This window comes from Thunnus maccoyii, chromosome 14, assembly GCF_910596095.1.
Source record: "Thunnus maccoyii chromosome 14, fThuMac1.1, whole genome shotgun sequence".
Lineage (NCBI taxonomy): Eukaryota > Metazoa > Chordata > Actinopteri > Scombriformes > Scombridae > Thunnus > Thunnus maccoyii.
Window position 1 is genome coordinate 21,727,200 of NC_056546.1, and position 23,070 is coordinate 21,750,269.

General features: G+C 42.6%; 1 protein-coding gene across 5 annotated transcripts in view; it reads right to left on the reverse strand.

Annotated features, from left to right (window-relative positions):
- The window catches only part of LOC121911514 (SLX4 interacting protein), a 36,309-nt gene that overhangs the window by 5,424 nt on the left and 7,815 nt on the right, over positions 1 to 23,070 (reverse strand). For 3 of the 5 annotated variants that reach the window (XM_042433065.1, XM_042433063.1, XM_042433064.1), the window contains exons 3-6: positions 22,300 to 22,389; positions 21,823 to 21,949; positions 8,103 to 8,180; positions 6,391 to 6,479 (exon numbers count right to left, since the gene is read on the reverse strand). In XM_042433065.1, the coding sequence (XP_042288999.1) occupies positions 6,391 to 6,479; positions 8,103 to 8,180; positions 21,823 to 21,949; positions 22,300 to 22,389 (384 nt within the window). Of the gene's footprint in view, positions 1 to 6,390; positions 6,480 to 7,757; positions 7,906 to 8,102; positions 8,181 to 21,822; positions 21,950 to 22,299; positions 22,390 to 23,070 lie in introns of those variants that run through there. The other 2 variants (XM_042433066.1, XM_042433067.1) reach the window with 2 other exon arrangements.

A 23,070-nucleotide genomic window follows, 5' to 3' on the forward strand; every position in this document is an offset into this window, starting at 1 on the left:
TTTAATATCAGCCATTTTTCAGATCATTACTATTCCATAAACTGGTTGGTAAAATGATCAATGTGCACTCTAAGAAGGGGGAAAGCCAATGCGGTGAGCTCTGGCATGCACCAGTCGCCGTATACACAGAGAAAAAAATCATTAATGTCCTCTCCCACATGTCACGATACCAGTGACAAAATATGACCCGATACACAAGGGGAAAAAGTAATTGTCCCAAGCTGCAGGCGCAAGCTGGGGCATTGTGGCTTTGCACTGGCTGTTGAGACCTAGCAACTGCACTATGGTGTGTGGTGTGGTGTGGTGGACAGAATAAAGAGGCCAGACTGAGGGAGGGGAGTGAATGGAGGGGCTGGACAACAGGAAAGTAGGCGGAGACGACAAGAAACAAGGGACAAGATACTACAGAATGAATAAGAAAAAGAGAGAGCGTTCACAGGGGAACACAACAAAGGAAGAGGCACCCCCCAGAGTCCTATCGCCTGACCTCAACAGTCTCTCCAGCATGCCCACAAACGCAAGAATCCTCACACAGGAAGTTCTCCACAGGCTGCCCTTTGTGTATAGATGGAGTCATGCTAGAGTGTGGGTAGAAATTCAGTCTTTACGCTCTGTTGTATGCAGAGCTACAGCTAGCCTCGGATTTGGGACAGTGGCACACATACAAACACATCCACACACAAACTTGCATTTGCCCACACACTCGCACACCCACTCCAACAACAACAATTCTGAGAAAGATGTGGGTGCCATCATTTGCATTGTAATGCCTTGATATGTATTCTCATCTGTTTAATATGAATAAATGCTGCTGTTTGAAAATGAACTTGAAAGAAAAATCAACAAGAAGCCAATGGGAGGCTCTCTGGGAAAGTTTAGTGCCTTTCTGTTCCTGTCGGCATGACTTCAAAAGAGTATGAGAGAGAGTGAAAGAACAGAGTGATGGAGAGGAAGGAGGAAGAAGAGAGGAAGAAGTTGGATATACATAGAAAGTAGAAAGAGAGAGAGAGAGAGATGGGGATAGATAGAAACTCAGGCAGTGAGAGGAATGGCGGATGAATGATTACCACCAGGGGTCCAGGGGTCTGTATATAGCAACAGGAGAAGAAAGTTGTGGGATTTCAGATGGAGAGGGGGTGAGAAAATGAGAGAGAGAGTGAAAGAGATGGTGCATGAACAACATTATAATTATCACAAGCTATGTGGATAAAACAGTAAGTATTGTGTGGGAACCGAGGTGGCCTAATCTTGTACGGAATGATGCAAACTCCCAGTAAGCTGGAGAGCGTCCCATGAAAAAGGAGGGAGGGATGGTGGTAAATAAGAACATCTACCCGCCGCCACCAGCAACAAGGATTTAACCCCCCCACTGCCAGCCAGTCTGCTCACCCGCACACAAAGCTGCAAAATACTTCTCGTGATGCAACACTGAGAGTAGACCAACAGTGCCCTCCCCGGCCCCGGAGCCTCCAAAACAACGCGGCTCTATCTCAGGAGCAGCTACAAGACAGCACATCTGGATGTCAGATTATAGAGATAAGCCTGGCAAAAGGGCATGGAAAGCAGAGAGCATGAATCACTTGGTTTAAAAGGATACCAGTCCAGATTCTCATAGCTTGTCCTGACTCCTGGAAACAACTTCAAAAAGATAACCAACTACAGGCTCCATAAAATACGGGGAATGAACAGTTTCTCCTCTGCCATCTATGATAAGGCAGGAACACAGATAGGAAGATTATGCTGGTTATCTTTTAATGCAGCTGCACTTAAAAGTAAAACACTGATCCAGCCAAATAGTCTTTGAATGGTCTAAAATACTCCACTGCTGCATAGAATGACAAAATGCCTCTTGGTAGACAAAGACATTGCTTATTTAGTGTTCCCAAGCGACAGTCCTCTATAATTGTCCTATATAATCTACCTAAATGTCCATGTGCATCTGTACAATGCATGAAGAAAAAACAGGCTCAGCTACGTCTATGCATTTTCAGTTCATCCAGTGGGTTTTGCAAGGATTTTTAAAAGCACAAGAGGTCAGAGACATTTCTCAACCCATCGTGGAGTACTGCAAACTTTTAGTTGCAGTTAAAATGTGAAAAATACCAGAAAAAACAAGATAACTGGTCAGAACACAAGGACAAGTAAGCATGGAAAGCTCAAACCAACCATCAACTCATATTTACTTGAGATAAGAGCAATGCAGTGGAAACCAGATTGTTTGTTCTTGGATTACCCTAATGTCTCTGTATCTTACCTAACACACACACAAAGTCATAAAAAGCCAGTTCTACACTCGTCTCTCACAATGCAATGATTTGTACTACTTTGAAACGCTTGAATCCCTCAAACTACTGGAGTTATAAAAATGGAATAATTCTTTACAATGGAAAGCCTTTGAACAGCTTTATGGTGGCAAGACTAAGTATACAAAAATCCCTATACTGGCACCAGGAAACAACAACACTATTTAACTGTCAGGGCAGAAATACCTCCTGCAGAGATGTTCGTGAAACTAGTCCACAAATTTCATCCCTCACCCTCCACCCACCCTGCTCCCACTGAGGAAACATGCTCTGTTTGTCTAAGCTCACCACATCTTCCCTGCAACAAAGTCAACAAACATGCATGGGCACATACTTGACTAAAATAGAGGACAGTTCTTATCCCTTAACAATGACAAACGTTTATGGATCCACCCATCTTGTAAGGATAAAGATGAGCTGTTAACTGTCCTGCAAATCAAGGAAAGCAGACGATAGGGTGAAATGAAGGGACATGACCATGTATCATCGTAACAGATTTGGCTCGGGTGGAGAGAAGATCTGCAGACACTGGACGCTTGGGAAAGCTCTGCTGCTAGCTGTTGCGAGCTGTGAAGAACAGAGGCGTGCTGAGGTCATGAGTAAACACACAGGCTCTTCCAGAGCTCAGAAGAGGGGGGGACTGGAAACACATCTGCTCTGCCTTTGATCCAAACTTCTGCGGCCCAGCACGCCACTCACCTCGGCTGCCCACTCTGTGCCTGACTAGAAAACAACGGCCACAATCCTAAACACTAAGCTCTTCCTTCCCATGCTGCCCTCCTCACTGCTGGTGCTGACTCACAATGGGAGCAACTTTTTATAAAATACTTGAATCTTGAAATGTCAAGGGGGAAAAAAATTGCAATGTCGCAAGAGATGGCTTTTGTTGCTTCCCACGGTTTATGCAAACGAAGCAGTTTCAATAGCTGTACCTCTGTAGTGCAGCAGTCGGTTCTAGGTTTCTAGGTTGTAACAGACCAAAAAGGTCAGGCCTTTTAATAGATCAAACATCAGTTATGGTTCCCTCCACAAATGTGAAATGTGGTAGAAGGATTCATTTTATTCAACAACTCCAGTCATGACAGTAATGCCATCAATCTGCTCAAACCAAGGTTTGTAACTTTCAGTCAGTGTCAATCTGACTCTGACTGTTGCTCTGTGAGAAAGTAAACAGGGTTGGAACTTCTCTCTCAAGCTCTCTTGTTTCCATCTTTACGCAACTCTTGCTGTCACTTTTCATGTGAACAAGTCAAGTCAAGTCCAGTTGTATTTGTATAGCCCAATATCACAAATCACAAATTTGCCTGTAGAGCATACAACATCCTCTGTCCTTGATTCAGGATATATAAGGAAAAACTCCCTAAAAAAAAACATTAATGGGTAAAAAAAATGGAAGAAACCTCAGGAAGAGCAACAGAGGAAGGATCCCTCTCCCAGAACGGACAGACATGCAATAGATGTTGTGTGTACAGAATAGACCAAGAAAGCTAAATTACAGAAATACAGCATGGAAAAACAGGATGACAAAATTATCTCCATTTGAATCATAATCGTGTCTCGGCCCTCTATGTGACCACAAGCTTTTCACTCCACCTTCGCGTGTGGCTGTCCAATATTCAGTCACTTTTTTAGCTCTGTTTTGCTCCCCACCAACTCCTGAGGGAAACATCTGGCTTTTTAGCTGCTACTAGATGCTCCACTATGTTCACAAGCTAGTCGCTAACTTTTTCTGTCTGCCGTTTCAGAGCTGTTTGCTGGAAACAGCTGCCTGCTGCTGGAAACGTCACTGATCAGAGCGTTGAGAGTGAAACCAAACAGAAAAATTGTGGGCTGTAAAACCAACATTGAACTGAAAGACGCAGAAACGCTTAGCAAAGCTGATGGGAACTGCAGAGTTGGATGATAATTATGTATGGGTTTGTCACTATGAGCGACCGCATTCACATGCATATAGTCAGTTGATCCACTGTTAATATAAAATTATTGATTATGGCAGCTTTAGTTTTACTGTCTCTTTATGGTCCTAAATGCTTCGATAATACGATGTGGTGATTCTGCACACAACATTTCAAACGGTAGCCAAGTCTTAAAAAAAGTTTCAGTATTGACCTCGAGTACCAAAAATCAATAACAACTGGTATCCCACGGTAATAATTGATATTCTACACTACTGGAAATGACTAAAGCTCACCATTCGCTCCTTGAACCGAACCACAGCTGAGAATATGACTAATAGGGGAGCACAGTATACAAGAAACATACTGCATGCTCAAGTGTGGGAGTGAGTTGCTGGCTTTCACAGGACAAAAGGCCAACAATGATGTCACCTTAGTTCCCTCACAACATAACCCCCTGACCTTATGAGAAGTGCTAATTTGATGAGTCTACATTTCCACTGTGGTCAAGGATTTTTTGTTCAACAAGTCACACAAACTGAATCCCAACAACAAAACCGAAACCTCCCTAAATACAGGGAAACGTGGCATTTTTTTGGGACCAGCAGAGCTCATGCTGTCAAAAGTTGCGGGATAAAAGACCCCCTCTTAAACATATGACTAACTTTGACATAGAACTCCAAAGGTCTCATTATTTTTAGACAGCAACATTACGATGCCTTACATCAGTTGTGACTCACTGTGTAAACTTTTTTCATGTAAATTTTCAACTTTCTTGGCAATGTCGAAATTCCAAAAACTCTGACAAATTAGAACAGAGCAAAGGACGTAAACAAATAATTGTTTTTGTCATGTGAAAAACTTCAGCCTTGCTGTCTGGTATCTTTCCCTAGCAAACCACGCTTGAGGTTGGGCTAGTGAGAGCTCTACCACAAGACTCCCACCCTCCAATTCCCTCTGCTTGTACTGTATGAGCCCAGAGAACCACATCCTGAGGAGAGGAACGCAATCGACAGCAATGCCTCCTTGAACTGGAAAATTGGTTACACAATCTGAACTTTTCACTGACGACTGTGTTGCTCCACTAAAAATATTACAATCGCTGCTTTCATTGGAAGCCAAACTGTGGAGAGTGCAGAGACGTTTCAAAGGGAAACAATAGCAAAAAGCACATAGAAAAACAGCGGGCCACTGATCATGGGATGTGATGGGAGAGATGTCTGTCCTTGATGTGAGTGCCAAGGTGAGAGGCTCCACCACGATTTCCCAGAATACTCTGGGGAGTTTGGGATCAAATGAGCACAGGCCAACGGATAGTTGCCTGCAATATGAATGGACAAGAAAGAACTGCAGTAGTAGGGCTTATGACATGGGCAAGAGTGCAACATGATACATATAGCATGGAGTCTTACAGGGAAATACCCACTTTAACCAACTTTATCTGAGTCTAATCAATCAGGGCACATGATATCTCACTGCGGGCAATCATGTTAACTGAATTCTCCCTTAAGACCAAAACAATGTATGTGTAACAGAAAGAGTGTTGCTATAGTTCCAGTAACCTTTACAGTGTACCATAAATAAAATGCTGCATAATGGATATTAAGATTTTGAATATTAAGTGTTTACACTATGAGCAAGGTGGTAAGAGGTAGATGGAAATCTTCATATTTACATCAGATGTTCTTACAATGTCAACATGGACTCAAGTCCCACAAAGATAAAAAATAATGTTCTCTGCCACAATTTTCCACAACAGATCAAAAGTTTGAGAAAATTCTAGACACATATAAACTTTCTCAGGAAATGTTGAAATGTGCAAAATTCATTTTGGCTTCATTTTTTGACTACCCGATAATGTTGAGGTTTTCAACAACCCCATGTCTGACTTTGACGAAAATGAATTAAACTGTACAGCTGGGTTGAATTGGCACGATGTGGAACCGAACCGATGTGGAACTTTTTAAAGACAGGGTGGCTCTGCAGCTTTGGTCCCCATCTCGTTCCCCCTCAGTACGTCTCCTCACAGCCCCTGCAGGTTCAGAGCCCCACATCCCCCACGTGAAGAGGCTCAGCATATATAAAGCGAGAGCACAATTTGGCAACACATCTCTATAATAACACACAGACCCTTGCAGGATTTTTTGCCAGGCGACTGGAAGAGGAAATAGAGGAGTATAAACAGTTCTCACCGCGGCCAGGCTCGGGTTTCCATGGTGCGCTGAGGCATCCTCTGGACAGCTTACACACACAACATAGCGCTCAGGAAACACACGCAAATCTGAAAGCAGGCAAAGAAACAATACAGACCATGTGAGTTAATAACGTGGGCTCACCTCTAATTATGAGTCAAAGTCAGACAGTGGGAATTGTGGTGGAAGCTTGTAAGGACATTTACAAACACCAAGTATTTATTATCCCTCAAACCAAGTAGAAAATGGCAGTGTACACATAATTGCTAAGCTTTATGAACCACGTAAACTACATGAAATATTAGGAAAGTTTATATTAACAGTGGCTCTTGGGAGTAATATCAGTAATATTACATTTACATCAGCTTCAGAGAAAAAGACCACAGACAACAACAATACTATTGCATTCATTATATTATTTATTATACTATTAAAATAAATCTAATTGTCCTTTAGTATTTTTACAGATGACACAAACTCATTGTACCATCTCAACTGGACAGCCAATGTCTGACCTACTGCCTGTTACATAACCTACAATATGTGAAGAACCTGTAAAGCAAATCCAAAATTTGTTACACAACTCTAACTCTGCCATCTTCTGTTCAAATGTCTCTTTTTGCAGCAGTGGTGAATTTAGTACATAAAAACTCATATTCCTCCTTAGTGGCCATTTCTAAATACATTGGTTTTGCTTCACTTGTGTGGATTAGTGGTTTATAAACATAAACTAGTTCCTGGGAAGCCAGTGCACACACATGTTAAGCAGGCAGAGAACTTCTACCACATCCTGCATTAGTGTAAGCATATTTTGTTTATGCTCTGTGTTGAGGTTCTAACACGACTAAGGAGGACTATGTCAGTCAGTAGGTCAGTTGATCAAACAACACTTTAGAGGATAAGTGGAGTTTACTGTGGATGTTCATGGCCTTTGAAGATTAATTCTCCAAAAAATTCACTAGTACACTTTAAAGATTAAAAAAAATCTTATTGAAAGATTGCGATGAAATTTACAGAACAAATTCATGCTTCAGAGAGGATTTGGATATTACATCAGTTCTTCCTATTGAACCAGCTTCAAATTAAACGATTGCCATGACAAAACTTGCTATTTTTCAATATGTAATTAGCCAGAATAACAGATGTTTGTGTTTTTAAACATCTGTTTTATAACTATTGGACATTTTTACATGACCACTATGTACTGCTAACACAGTGGACTGAATTACACAACCTTTGACCCCAGGAGACTGGGTCTAATTTGATGTGTAACGGACCTGCTGAGAGAAGCAGTCATCTCAGTCTGCAGCAGGTCAGTGCTGCTTTAACATCCAGGCCCCTAGGGAGCAGATATTAACTTTACTGACAGGAAGAGAGCCATGTTGGTCCCATGAAAAGGTGGCCAAGGGTCACAGGCACTAGATGGGCCATGGAGATAGATCCTCACTGCCCTCCATAGACAGCCCTCCAATCTTTCTCTCCCACTCTCAGTAGCCTCTCAAGGGAAACACTTAATGGCTGCCTGTTCTCAACAACACCCCAAGCAGGTAGGGACAGGACATAAAAACAAGTGAGGGGGAGCAAAATCAACATGCAGAGCACAGATGACTTGATGTTTCTGTGGGAAATTTGGCTGAGTATGAGTCATTGAGATGTCTATTTCTGATTCATTTAACTGGGAATTGATTCTTGAAAACATGTAGGTTACATACCCCCATAGAGCTGCTTGACAATACATCTGAGGCTGGAGTGGCGCTTCAGAAAATTGGCAACTAGGTTGAAGTTTTTCCCTATAAAGACAAACAAACAAACAAAATTACAATTAACAGCAAAAAGGAGCAACCAGACACAAAGCTATTTTACAAATATATGGCACCATTTCCAAGGCTGGAAAAGTGCCACTACTGAGACCAGCGAGTTACTTCTGGATGGGACTTTCTGGAAGGATGCGTGCTAGCATTGTTGTCCTTCCCTGATACGCTGATAACTTTTATTCAATTTACCATCATGACACAAAACAACCTCAGTTGGCATTCAAATCATTCTGCTGGTCAGACAAATGTTCATGACAATGAGTGCTTAATCAAAGGACACACTATGCAAATAGTTTTGATCCAATATGAAGCCCTGCATATGATGAGTTTCACAACCACTCCTACTACAGTAGAAGCAGGCTAGGCTTACTGGTTGCTGAAATAAACCCATGACATTTAACTTAAAGTGAATACAGAACAAGACATTACATTTCTAGGAAATTGGAAGCTCTACTTCCTCAATGCAAAGTGTTATACCCATTTTCAGCACACTGTTGTACTGTTAGCTCTACATGCAGCAGACCAAGTCTGGATGGCATTCTCTTGCTCTTCAATTCCCCACTAACTTTAATCTTATGCTCAGTCAGAGGCCCAGAATACTCCCAAACGAGCTAATCTATTAATGGAGAGAGACCCTATTCATTCTGTTGTAATTTAACTGACCTCCCAGTCTGGCAGGAGCAGAGAAACCATGTCCTGGGCCTCTGCTCTATTTGTCATGGAATGTTTGTCATGGTATGTAAGATGTGCTAGGCAGAAACAGTGGCCTGTTGCCTAATCTGGTAGGAATTTGTTGACTAAAAGCAAGGGTCTGGCTAACACGCTATCCAGTTGTTCTTTGTAAACAAGACAACAGTGCTGAGAAGCTGACGGAGGCTGCTAATACTTCGGTACATCCACACAATCTAACCTGACTCTACACTTTTATACTTTTCTTTACATGCTGACTGTAAAGCTACACCCTGCTTGACGTCACCACCACCTTTCTATTCCGCCTACTCTTATTCGTATCTTACATTACAGTTGCCGTGTGAAAACCTAATTAACAGCTAACTTTGGGACTTTAGTACTTTCACTTCAATTAAAGGATTACATGTCCTCCATAGTTTGAGAAAATTCTGACCTCTTGCACTCAGAGCTCTTTCAGAGCTCCCTGGATAATGTCAAATGTGCACTGTCATCAAGCTAAAAACGAGGCTGTCTTTGTCTCTGAAAAGCTGACATTTGGAAGTGGGGAGGTTTTTACCCGTCGGCAAAAACACTGACAGTCATTCACCAACAAAAGCAGTCCCTACACTTCGTAAAAAAAACTTGGACAAGTCTCCTCGAGAAGTTGACCAACAACAAGGGGGAATAATTTCCCACATGGTGCATTGGCATGAACATATAACACAAAGAGCAGACAGCATATTAACAGCACTGGCCCACACGCAAGTGTGCAGGCGCCAGTGTGAACATTTCCCCTTTCTCTGTTTGCTGATGTCATCTCAGCTCCAGCTCAAAGCATCTACTTATCGTCTTCAAAAAGAAACTGTCTTACAGTTCTTTAGATAATGACATGCAATTACAGAGACAGTTTGCCACAAAACTGTCACAGGTATACGGTTAAGTCGACCGGCCAGTGATTAATGGCACCACCTCTGCTTTCTTTTTTTTTTGCTTTTTTGCTTGTGTCTGAATTTGCCACCAGGATAAATACTGTATATAAGTGAGCACAATTCATATGCAAACACAAATAAATGAAGGATTGAATGAAACAGTCAATCTAATCTGTTTCAACGAAGCTCAGCCTGTCATCTAAAGATAAATATTTACCATTCCAAACTCCAATTAAAATGAAGCTATTAAGGCTTTTGAAATATGGATGTTTACCACTATGATACTGAGCAATTACAATCAATATTTTTCAAAAGATAAAAGGGTAAAATTATTACTTAGGTGACAGGCTATAACACTTGTCAGGTTAGCTCCTATAGGAATGTGTCTGCTCCTCCAAAGCTCTTAAGGAGAAATTTAGCCTACAGCAAAATTCACGTGTAGGCAGTTTAGTCATGATTTGTGAACATACATTAGAAACTCTCAGACACAGAACAATCTCTAACCTGCACAAAAAATAGATTTCTGGTAACACCTTTGTAGACAGCAGGAGGGAAGATTTATCAGAAACTAGCATTCATTGAAGAATCGGGATTTCCTTTTATGTGACTTTGGGCAGATGAGTTGAAAGAAGCTCATCTTACCAGCTTTTCTTGGGTCAGCGTCAGTGATCATTACTCTTGCTCTTTGGTCCCAATTATTTTTCATTCTAGCCATCTAATCGGTTGATATAAATCGCATACTGTATATGGGATACCAACTCAAAGCATTTGCCTAACTGTGAGGATAGAAAAACCATTAGGGCTCTAGGACCTGCACACTAGGATTGAGAAAACATCATCATGAATCGAGGGTCATAGAGAGGGGCCATGTGACAGCTTTAGGTGTGAATTTATAGGAATCATTTTACAACTTGTTTTTTTTAATCCAAGGCTCAGGTAGCCCTATAACTCTCATATACAGCAGTCTGTAATTTTTGTTTTATTGGATCTGTACCTCACAACATTAGATTTGCAAGAAAACAATGACTGAGGTCAAATTTCCAACTTTCAGCTTTAATTTAAAGGTTGTGTACATGTTTGAATAGTTGTGAAATTGTAGCCATATTTATGTACAGTATAGTGTCCCAATTTTAGAGAACCTATGCAATTGGACAAATAAACATAAACTGACATTTCAGCCAGGACAGTCACATCAAGGTTTTTACCATTTATTTCAACCATATGCATTTTATTATGGTTATGTGTCTCTGCTCATGTGATGCCCTGGAACAAATCTTGGCAAGCTTGACACATACTGTCCTTGAGCTCAAAAACCCCCCTGACAGAGCCTGAGACACACAACATTTGATGACCATGAACACATAAAATATTAAAATCTTGTTTGATTAATATTAGCTGACAGGCTCTCAGCGTTACACTGTACAGAGTGGAAGTAAACAAACAGCTGTAGCTACAAGTCATGGACAAACAGTGTGTTGCTAACAGGGATTTTGAAGAGCAATGACCAAACCAGCATCTAACATTTGTGACATTTCCAGGTATGTTTACATGCTGTTTAGTGGGGCTGCAGCTGAACTAATTACCTAACTAGCATGCTGAATGATGTAAGCAGTGCACTTTTCCCCAGTAAATGTTTGTTTGGTGGCTTGTCCAACAAGTTAAAGGTGCAGGATAAGACGCGTGTTCATGTTTGTGAGTTAGATAAAACGGAGACTTCAGCAGGAAAGCTAATGTGGGTTATTGTTCAGTGTCTGTGGCTCTTGTGTTGTATAGCAGGATGCCAGCAGGCACAATCATGAAATCAAAGAATTTAAAATATAAATATCTCCCTTTTGGTTTCAGATTTTTCTCATAGGAGAACATAGGACAAGTGAGTAGATGTATGCTGTTGTGGACCCAAAACATTCAAAATTCATGAACAACTAAATGCTAATCCAGGAGGTACAGTATGTGACTATACAATGACCTCAGTGCCTGCCAGAACTACCACAAGGCTCCATAAAGTAAAATGTTTAGTATTTTGGTTTCAAATCCTTTGCAGTCAATGGCTGCCTGAAGTGTATTAGCCATCAACATGGCGGTCACCCAGGCCTCTAATGCAGCCCTCCTCAGGTTGTGGTTGTTTAGGGGGCTTGTGGGGCTTAAATCTGAGCTTCAACAAGTGAAACACATGCTAAAGTTGGACTGAGGTCAGGTGATTAACATGGCCACTCAAAAACATTCCTCTGTTAAGCCCTAAAAAACCCCATGGTTGTTTGGCTGTAAGTTTAGGATCATTGTCCTGCAGCAGCAGCAACAACAGACTCCAAAATGAATCAAGACCTGTGTGCATAAACAATGAAATGAAACACACCTATTCAAGACACATTGGAGCAGCCAATTATGAAATAAGTTTGATCTCCTAAAACCGAGGGAGACTATGTATAAAGCAGCTACAATTCCTACACAGTTCATCTGATGTGGATTTAAACTCAATTTAAAGCTGTAAGTTGGTACTTTAACCTTCAAGTCATTTTTCATTTCAAATATGATTACAGAGACTAAACAAAACATGAGTCACGGTCCAAATTCCTATGGACTGTGGTAATATATATACGAGACGGACATCTTTGCAAGGCACACATGTTAATGTTAGATGCTGTTGTAGTCCCTCCCTCACTAAATTGTCTCTAGAGTTGGGGTCCCTGTAAGTCTGCCCCTTTAATACTGGATGCACATAAAGTATGTAATAATACTAGATAAGCCGACAAGATCTAAATAGATAGAATACTTTATAAATCCCAAAGGGAAATTGCATAAACACTCTGTATGGTATGTTGTATGTGTTTGTAGTTAACAATAGCAACATTCCTTTATAGGAAAAAAATTTGATATTCTGTTATTCTTTAAATAGCAAACCATTGGTCATCTATTGCCCATTCTGGATGTCTAACCGGAGAGGAATGCAGATCTGTATCTCTGTTTTGTTGTTTCTGCCCATTCTGGGTCCAGGACGGACCAGGAAGCAAGCATCTTTCATTGCACATTCAAGGCCTTCTATGTTTTTAGAAGCTTTGATTTAGTCCGTTAGACTCTTTAGCCTCATGTCTAGCTCTACAACTATTCTCATTGCTTTCCCTGGTGGGTTGAGCTTGCCAATTCCCAGGGCAAGCTTGACAGGGACGTCTGGACACAGAGTTGGGAACCAGTGAAACGGCATGGCCCGAGACATCAGCTGTTGCTCCAACTTTATAACGTCCTGCACAGCGCAGAGTTGCTCTTGGCCCTCTGCCCGGGTTCTCTCGTGCTAAGCTTACATTCATGTTTCTCTCTCACAAACAGTTTGCTGGTGCCTCCTCTGGGAATGAGTGGCCCCTTTCTGTGGCAACTGTGGCCCACAGTGGTGCAATACACAAATCTGCAGAGCAGAAACTTTAAAGGGTTTCATTTGTACTTCCTTCAAGAGAAGATGGTCTTGCTTAATTGTTTTGAAACCCAGTGCACAACAATATTATGACAGGTCAAATCAAACAGTAAACAAGCCAGCACGCCATGTTTTCAGAAATGTGGTAGATAATATCGTAACCGCTTGTATGGAGAGACTCCTACATCTTGTAATATACCACAGGACAACTGCAGAAAAAAAGACACAGACTCCACAAGGCTGGTGCCAAGGCTAGAAAACTGTACTTTCGAGTCACACACACACACACACACACACATGCACACACACACACATGCACACACACATCCCTGCAGCTTTCACCGCTTCCTGGGAAAACAATGAGAGGAAAGAAAAGTCAACAAACCAAAAGGCAACCAGAGTGACTGGGACTGTAAAATGGAACAGACAGGGGTGAGAGGCATTCGTACCGGGGTCAAAGGTAAGCCCCCATGGAACAGACTTCATTAACTTCAGTCATATCCTGAGGAGATCATTAAAACAGCCATAGAAAACATAGCCTACTTCTCCTCACCATCCGCATTCCTGGCAGCCCATGTTGTTGTGACTCATGCAGGAATCCATAAGCATTTCTGCTCTGATATGGAGGATTTTCTGGGGTAGCTTGCAAGTTCTGGCCATGCATCAGCCTGACCACAGTGAGTCCAAGGCCTTTAACGAAATACATCAGTGGGTGTCAGTGCATTTCCGTGCACTTAAGTAAGAGTTTTGCAGTAACCTGATTTCTTTGACGTCATGTAAACATGAAACCGCGCTTTCATAATTAAGTTATTGAGAGAAATCTGATTAGCGCAGCTTAATTTCTGTCGGAGGAAACCGATTTCTTGGCTATGTATATGCTTAACTGGGTTTCTAACAGGATTTTTTACAAGAGCAGATGTCCATGACAATACTTCTGACTTTTCAGTAGACTATCAACGCAGCAGCAGTGCTAAGGGATGGAAGGAAAGACGATAACTTGTAGAGATGCACTCTTATATGCAAAATAATTCAAACCAAAGTCTGAATAAAATTTAAACTGAAATAAATAAGTCAAATTTATTTTCCACGGGTGAACATATTTATATATGCATATAATAAAGAAGGGGCTCCAAGACAGTCTAAATGTCCCCGTCAAAAAACGAAAAAACTTTTCAGGCTGCAACATTTTTATCATTAATAGAATTAAATTATGCCAGCCTTGCTTCACAAACATGGCAGTGAGAAGGAGAGAAATCTGATTACCCACCAGCTGCATATAAACGCAGGTTTTACAGTAACCTGGTTACTGCAGTGCATGTAAACGCATTCTCCGATTTCTTCCCGTAACCTGATTTCTCCCATTAACCGTGTTTCTAGTGTGCATGTACAGTAAATGTAATGACTGTATGTCAGGAAAACTGCAATTCCCACGCAATCCCTTTATGAACAGGAGTTGGATCAGCAGGACAGTCAGACATCAGTGCCTGAGAATCCTGCTCTTTTGACATCTCTGCTTTGATGTGGACCCCCTCCCTCTGTCCTCAAGTGTGGGTGGACTGTTGGGGCTTAGAGAGAGAGAGAGGGGTGGAGTGGTGAAGGATGAGAGAGCATGAGGAAGTTACCCATATGTAAGTGGGGGCTTTCCTGGAAGGACATCACTCTCTGTGTGTAACTGTAACTACGGCTGTAGCAGAGCACTGTGCCTTATCATCCTGCACAACGTCCACCTGAAACAATATTTGCACATGAGTGTTCAATTTAACATTTGGGTGACCCCTTCATCGCAGTTACAAAATACGCCGCAGCATGGTAGCTCAGGCCAACCCATAATGCAGCATGTGACTAAAGTGGTGGGGAGCATTTTGGAGCACAGAACAATTATCAAGGGAAGAAAATCTATTTCTCAGAAACAATCTGATGAGAGAAATGCAGTCACAATACAAAATGTCATATTCAATCATCATTATATCTTAATTAGCCTGCGAGGCCACAAATCTCTCAAAGTTCTGCCACTGTTTATATTAAAGAGCATTCAGAATGAGGAGGATGCAAACTGCTTATTTTGCATTTATGTTGTGCAAAGCAGTTTGTGGACTTGAGTTATGCACTGTGCTGGCCCTTTAAAACTCAGATCAAGGTCTCATTGGAAGCAGACTCCCTGCTTGCTTGGTCGTCTGTAAATCTGCAAGCCTGTGTTTATAAATCCAAATAGATGAACCATGACACACATGGTTGGGTGCCGTTTGAATTTTATCGATTCTGCTTATAGATTGATTCCGGTTCTGAACGATTGCCAGTTTAAAATAAGTAAATTCAAAGTCTATTTAACTGAACATTTACAAAGTAAATACATAGAATAAAAAAAGTATGACCCAGTCAGTACATATATTTTCTTGTGGATGCTGTGGTATTCGCACACTTCTGTGAAAAAGAACTGAAAAGGGTAGCAGTAGGGTTCCTATTGTAGCAATCAGCTCAAGTTTTGTCATTCTATAAAGCATGAAGTGAAATTGAAATAAATTAATCATGTCTGTCAGTCACCACGGCCCTTAAGAACACTCCAGAAAAATAGGGCTGTAGAAGAACATTGTGCTTCTTTTTTCCTGGCTAGTGTATCCTTGCAATGAAACACGAAAAGTGCAAAATACATAGCGGCTGGTTGCTGTGTGTTCCACATGAAATACTAAGTAATGAAATACTAAAGCAGTGTTAGAAATGGTCCAAGCAATAGGGGCAAAATGCTAGAACTAAAGTGCATTCAGTGCACAACACCTAGCTGCAAACAAATAAGCAAAGTCAATACATAAAAACAGATTGTATGTTACGGTGTGTCGTGGCTAGGGATCCCTGGCTCTACTGGAGGTGCTAGCACTAGCTGAAGACACACTCAGGCTAGAAGACCACAAAACATCAAACACTGAACATTCTTTCAGATCAACGCCGTGCTGCCTTAAATGTCAAAATTTAATGTGTAACCTGACTTACAGCTAATTAGCTTCCCACATGCATTGCACTTTGCCTTGTCGTTTTCTTTAATAAACTGAAGCCACACTTTTGTCACACTAAACACATTAAAGCACATTAAACAGCATGTAGTCACACTTTTTACTGCGGTCCATCTTTCACTTTTGTTGTGTAGCCATGCATGCTCATATCTAAACAAATCGACATGCTGTTGCACTAATCCATGACATAAACAGGTCCTGGCAGATAGCCACGTCCTTGCAGATATGTAGCCTTTGTTTGCAATAATAAAGGGTTATTGCACTTAGGAACCAATAAGCAGAACTGAAATTAATTTTTTTTTAATGGTCACCTGGTTCTTGGTCTAAGGATAACAGATGGGTAAGGCCAAAGCGAAAAGAAGAAAATTCTTTGTTGAATAGACTGAAGTTCTAAATTTTAATGTCACTTTAAAATAAATATAATACACTAACTTTTAACATGATCAAAAATCCCTATGGTCTACAAGTAAATTGTGTTATAGTGCACTTTGTGCTGCTGCCATAATGCCTTTCCTGGCAACACAAGGCAAATTTAGCACACTGCACCACCATGACACCTGTCCACAGGAAAAACCACAGAGCTAACAAGAGCACATGACACAGGCCCATTTTTCTCAAAGTGAAGCATGGTGCAGAGAAAAACAACAAGATCTTCTGAAATGAATTCCTGAAACAAGGCGCTCTGGTCAGGCTGAACACTTAGCATGAGTTCAAGAGAGTGTGTGCCGTCTCCCAGACCAGATTGTGGTAAAGGGGAACAGTCACATGAATGTGATCCGTGCTTAGGCTCAGGCCCTAATTATATGGGAAAAGAGTGTGGTGTGACAGCTATGGCAGGGATTGCGGTTGTGTCCTAAGAGACTGCAGATGACCCTGCGGAGAGGGAAAAGAGGAGAAAGTGAGAAAACATAAAGTGCAGACATTAGAGGAGCATGGAAGAGTAGTGGTGAGAGGAGAGGAGAGGAGAGGAGAGGAGAGGAGAGGAGAGGAGAGGAGAGGAGAGGAGAGGAGAGAGGAGAGGAGAGGAGAGGAGAAGAGAGGAGAGGAGAAGAAAGGAGATGAGAAGAGAGATGTGGAGTGGAGAGGAAAGGAAAGGAACGTGTAAAAATGCAAAAGACAGGAAAGGAAAAAAGTATGTGTATGTTTGTGTGCAATACTGGGGGGGGGGGGGGTATGTAACAGTGGAGTCAGACTGTCCTATGCATTGCTGCTGAGTAAGGCCGGGGGCTTACAGGAGGGATTTAAAGAGCCACAGCAACACCACAAAGCACCAGAGGGAGGGGGGTTGCCCAGCAGGGGCCAGAGGAGGGAGGGTGAGAGGGGAGAGGGGCAGGCTGGCTGGAGCGGCTACTCTGATCGGGATCCGTTTCCAGCCTGGGCCTTGGAATTCCTTTGTTCCTGTCACAGGTCTCCGTTTCCCCCTAGCCTTAATCCCAGCCTGCCTCACGCCCAGTAACACAGAGCAGGGCAGGTAACTCTGCCACAGGCATGCCTCTCTATTTACAGACCAGTCCCTCACATGGCAGCCACTCATATAAATAGTAATAGCTGTGGTTGCACCGTGAAGAAACAAGGTTGGTTAAGACAGGTTGTGTGTGTTTTCAGAGAACTGCTTTGATCTGTCACAGTAGAAGGCTGAATGGTTGACGTGTATTGATACTCCCAACAATGGACATCCAACACACAAGTAACGGTTTACATGTTGGTGCATTTTGCTCGCTCACATTTTGGCTGAACGGTTTCGCCTAATTTGATAACTGTTCCGGCGTGGGGCTGTAGGCCTTCAAAGGGCCAGAGAAGCCAAGCAAAGTTAAATCTATGACAGGGCAGGGCAAAAAGTTAACCGTCTCCCTTTTAGTGTCTACACATCCTCCGCATTCTTCATTGGGAGGGAGATGGTCATTCGTAAACACATTCTCCAACAGTAAAGCTATCCAGCAACACTTGTGCTTTTCCCGCAATGGCTGTGGCCAGGCTGCCTTAAGCCCCCTTCATAGGGCTGCCAAGAGGAGTCAGTGGTACACTGTGCAGCACTCGCAAAGCCCTCTCCCACGGCTATTAGTGACCATTCATCTGGGGAGCCTGGGAAAATGCCTCTCCAGCCTGCTGTGGCCATGGGGAAACAGGCTGGCAGGTGTTCCCTCCCCCTAAGCCCTGGCACCTGTGCAGGGAGAGGAAGAGGGACCCAGTTCTGCCATGGGCTAAAAAGGTACCACTAGGCTTTGCCAGGGCTACTCTACCTCTTCTCACTGATAGGAAGACTCTCAAACACAAGGCTAACCTATAGAAAGGCGCTCTGCCTCACATAGAGAGATCAATGTGCCTCTATCAATACTAATAGTAGACAAAAGACATCTGGTAATGAGCTTTGGCAGTTTGAAATGGCATGTTAACTAAATCCGTGTAAAATGGGACTTCTCAGTTTACACTCGACATATACACACAAATACATACACCATTACAAACTACAAAATCAATTTCCCCTGGAGGTGCTAACCTTAGACCCAGTGAAAATCAAGATAGCACATAAGTCAACAGTGTGGGTAAACAAAATCTAATCTGATGCAAAAAGTGAAAGTATGTTGGTGAAGCCCGGAAAACAATCTCTTGGAAAGTCTGTACAGCAAGCAAGCTGTATTGTCCAAGAGTGCCATGTCTGATATAAATAGGTTTTCTACAGAGCAGTGGCATCTGCACAAAGGTAACTGTGACACTCTTACTGTCATACAGAATAACCACCAGTTTCCTCACTCAAATATCATATCAAATGACAAAAATGTATTCCTCAAAGCACAGAGAACCTATTATCCACTCATTTTCAATCTGTAATTACTCTGAGAAATGTGGGTGTGTTCAACACGGTCTACCAGGGAGAATGCGAGAGGCCTCTCCCAAACTCCCCTTTCCCTGGGCTTCTAAAGTCTAGCATGTCCATTCCGCTTGTCCAGAGCCAAAATGTTTGGTGGGAAAAGTTCCCTCTGTTCATCTCTCTAAAAACATAAATAAATCACATCACTATGAGCTAATCATGAAGTCTCAAGTAGCCTGGGTAAAAAAAAAAAGGAAAATGAGGGGAATGGTGGGGGTTGACAGTTGGAAATTGGCCTCTGCAGCTGAGATTTGAAGAAATGGCTTGGATTTATGTTGGCAGAAGACATGGGATAAGCTCCTTTCTGACATATTCACTGGGTGCTATACTCACACATATACACCCAACACAGCATATAGCACATACATAAATACAATAACCCATAGAGATAACTCAGATACAAACACTTGCACTGAAGGGCCTTGGAATGTTAAAAGCTGTTGATGGCTCATTTGAAGTGCCAACAGCTGAGGCTGTTACGCTGTCCTTATTGCTGTCTGTTGGCGGAAGCCCCTGCGATTTCACACTGGCACCAGCTCAAACACCGCCTCATACAAGACTCATAGTCCCCCTCCCACACCATCCCACACATAGCACCACACTCCATCTGCCTATTCTTGGCCCAGACATCAGTGCAGCCCCGCCCGACACCTTTTCCTATATGCAACAACACACATGTGCACATGTTCCAGCACATCCACATGACTCACTCCAGGATACCCAGCTTAATTCTGCTCTTAAATAAGATAATGCTGCACACAGAGACACATGGATGCAAATAGGTCAAACAGATACACGCAGAAAACCAACTTCCACTCCCTGCTACAGACAGTCTGAAAGTCCTGTGAAGATTAGCAGGTTAGCGTTTGACCTGCCTGCAGAATAGACGACCCCTATACTTAATACCCGCCCTGAGGTTTGCTGGGCTTCCCTCCCTAAGCCTATAGTCTGTCCTCCCCTTTTATTGGCTCCTGCCTGCCTGCTCACTTCTCATAGTCACAGTCTCCACCTTTACTGTTCTGCCGCCTCCCGCGCATGGGACAATGAAAAGACCAAGAATCTCATTACACTCACTTAAGACCTATAATAGGACTAGAGCACATGAACTGTGCAGGCCTGTTTGAGGCACTGTACCTTTTCATGTTCTGAGAGGGGAAAATTCTCCGATATGGTATGGAGTCATGTTCCACTGGTTACATTCTTCTTGGCAAAGCTGCAAGGAGCTTAATCATTTTTACATGCATATTTCACTGCTGAAATACTGATAGTCCCCTTGTTCACACAGTGGAGTGAGTGCGTGCGCGTAAGTGTGTGTGTGTGGAACCTCAGTCTGTGATCTCCATCATTAGAGATGTCTGTCTCTCCTCAGTCTGTCATGGGGAATATGAGTCAGGCTCTTCAGAAACTTTACACTGTCAGCCTGTTCACACCTAGCCCAGGGGGAGGATACAGTATATCTCTCCAACACACTGTCGCTCCTTCTGATTCTCACTGGTTCTGACGTGTGTGTGTGTGTGTGTGTGTGTGAGAGTGCCTGTGTGCTCCCATACATGCACACATGCATGCAAATCCACATTAACCAGTATACCTACAGATATTTACTGCCTGTATACCAACAAAATGCCAAAAGTTGAGTAACGTACACCCTTCTACAAAAGCAAACGCACACACAGATGCGTGCACACAAATGAATATACAGTTTTAGTGGGGGAGAGGACTAAACTAGTGGGGAGTCGCGTGAGAGGCAGAGCTACAGCCACAGGACAAACTTTATGGGGCCGACTGCCCTGTAATCCCACTCTCACAGTCAGGCCTGCCCTGCTGAGTGAGCCCAGTTTAACTGCTACCTGTGACAAACCTGTCTGCCTTACAACACGCAGCTGGGGGTTCCTCTGAAGCTAGGCTTACAGTGCTTCAAAGGCATGTGTGTGGGTGGCTGGGGGAATGTGCTCACATTGGATAAACAGGGATGAATTGAATTGGCTTATTCACATTGACACATAATTTATATATTTCTCACTCTGTGTGTATATGGTTGTATGTATACTGTGTATGTGTCAGGGCAACTGTCTTTGTTGTCATCCGGTTAACTACATCTACAGATAAACACAGGTGTGCCAACACCATACTAAACAGAAGGGTAACAAACATTAGCCATTTTAATGGATTTATGTTTTCATGTACATATATGGCTGAGACATGCCAAGTTAAACAGTGCAACATAAGAACTCCTATCAGCTCTTGCCTCCACAGGTCACACCCTGGGCGTAGAAAGCCACCATGTCCCAACTAGTTCTGTTGAATTTCCACCCACACTCAACTAAAAAAGGTAGCCATGAAATATTTTTTAGAATGTTTTGCAACTCCATTCCCACCTAAATGGCCCACCTCCATGCGCAGAGCCATATCTCTGCACTCTGAGATCCAAGTGAATAAATAATGGTTTTGAGTTCATAGCCAAAGTAAACCCTCTCACTTATTCAATAGTTGATGATAGACACACCTAAGACAAGGAAAGGGAAGACAAAGATGACTAAATTCCAGAGGAATGAGCAACAGTGAAATCAAAACAATATAAATAGAACTTTTGCTCATTATCGTGAAACGATTAAAACAAATGCTCTGAGTAAACACATAAAGAAGCCAATGATATGAACAATAATGGGTTGTAAAGCAATAAATCATAAACACAGGCTATTTGGCTGTACTGCAGTGTAATGAGGGTCACAAGATGGTGTGTTACCTTTCACAACAAAGGCTGAAGCAGGTGCCAGCTCCTTTTTCTGTTTGGGCTGTCTTCTATTGTGGAGGGACTCTGTGTACTGCTTAACCCTTTGGTCCACAGAATCTCGAACCAGAGTTGTAACATCCTATAAACAACATGAAGATAATTCAAAATGGCAACATGTTATTGAACTAGTGAGACATAGTAGGTTGTGATTGCTCTTTCAAAGTAAAGATTAGAGCACAGTCAAACAACAGGACAGTAACGGTTTCCAGTGGAAGGCCAGCAAGGCAACTCCACAGGTGGCTAGGTGAAGAGATGGGAACAGTTAACATTCTGCAACAATGAAAACCCCCAGGAAGAAAAGACAGAGGGCTCAAAGTCATTTTAGATTCCACGCTGTTGCTTTCTTTTGAAAAGGCCCCCAGCAGAACAGAAGCCATATATTCACTCGCACACTTATTCACACGCATGCCCTTCTCACTGTGTCTGTACCTCGATGTGGTTCGTAGTAAACCAGCTGGTGTCCTCTTGGCCGCCCAGGGGCAGAACGTGGAGATCCACCAGCACAGCAAAGTTCCCACACTGTAACACAAAGAGGAAGGACAGCCACAGGTTGCTGAGGGGCATTGAGCTCACAGACAACAAAGGAAATCAGAGTGTGGGTGATTGACAGCGAGACAAACCACAACGACCCCCTATGTCCTCAAACATCACCCCAGGCCTCTCACAGCAGTCCCCTCCCTCCTGTTTCTCTGTCTAGCCATCTCACTACCAATCTCCTCACAAAAAAACTACGGTCCTGTCTGTCTCCTCATATTTCCCCTCTCACAGCGTAAAAAGTATCTTCCTGTTCTATAAGTTTTGCTATACAGTCATTGTCTCAGGTCACAATAGGCTGCACATAAAGCCTTAAGATGTACCATATGAATGAGGATTATCCTAAACTGTTGCAAAGTGGTGATAAAACTCCACAGATCTAACCTAAAGCACTCCGTGTTTCTGCACTTTTGCACTACAACTTCTGAGTGCTGTAGAAAGCTAAGTACAGGGCTGCAGAGTGGATTCCTGAAGCAATACGTCATTGTGTCAATGACAATAAGCTACAAGGGACAGGGAGGCCAGAAACGCCGCGGCTGGTTAAGTTGCTGTTACATCTTTCTCAAGCCAGCCTGATTATGGTTTACACATGAGTGCAAAAGCTGCCCACTGCAGAGAGCAAATGGATGTGGGTCTCGTGTGAACTTCGCCTCTCCCTGGACGAGG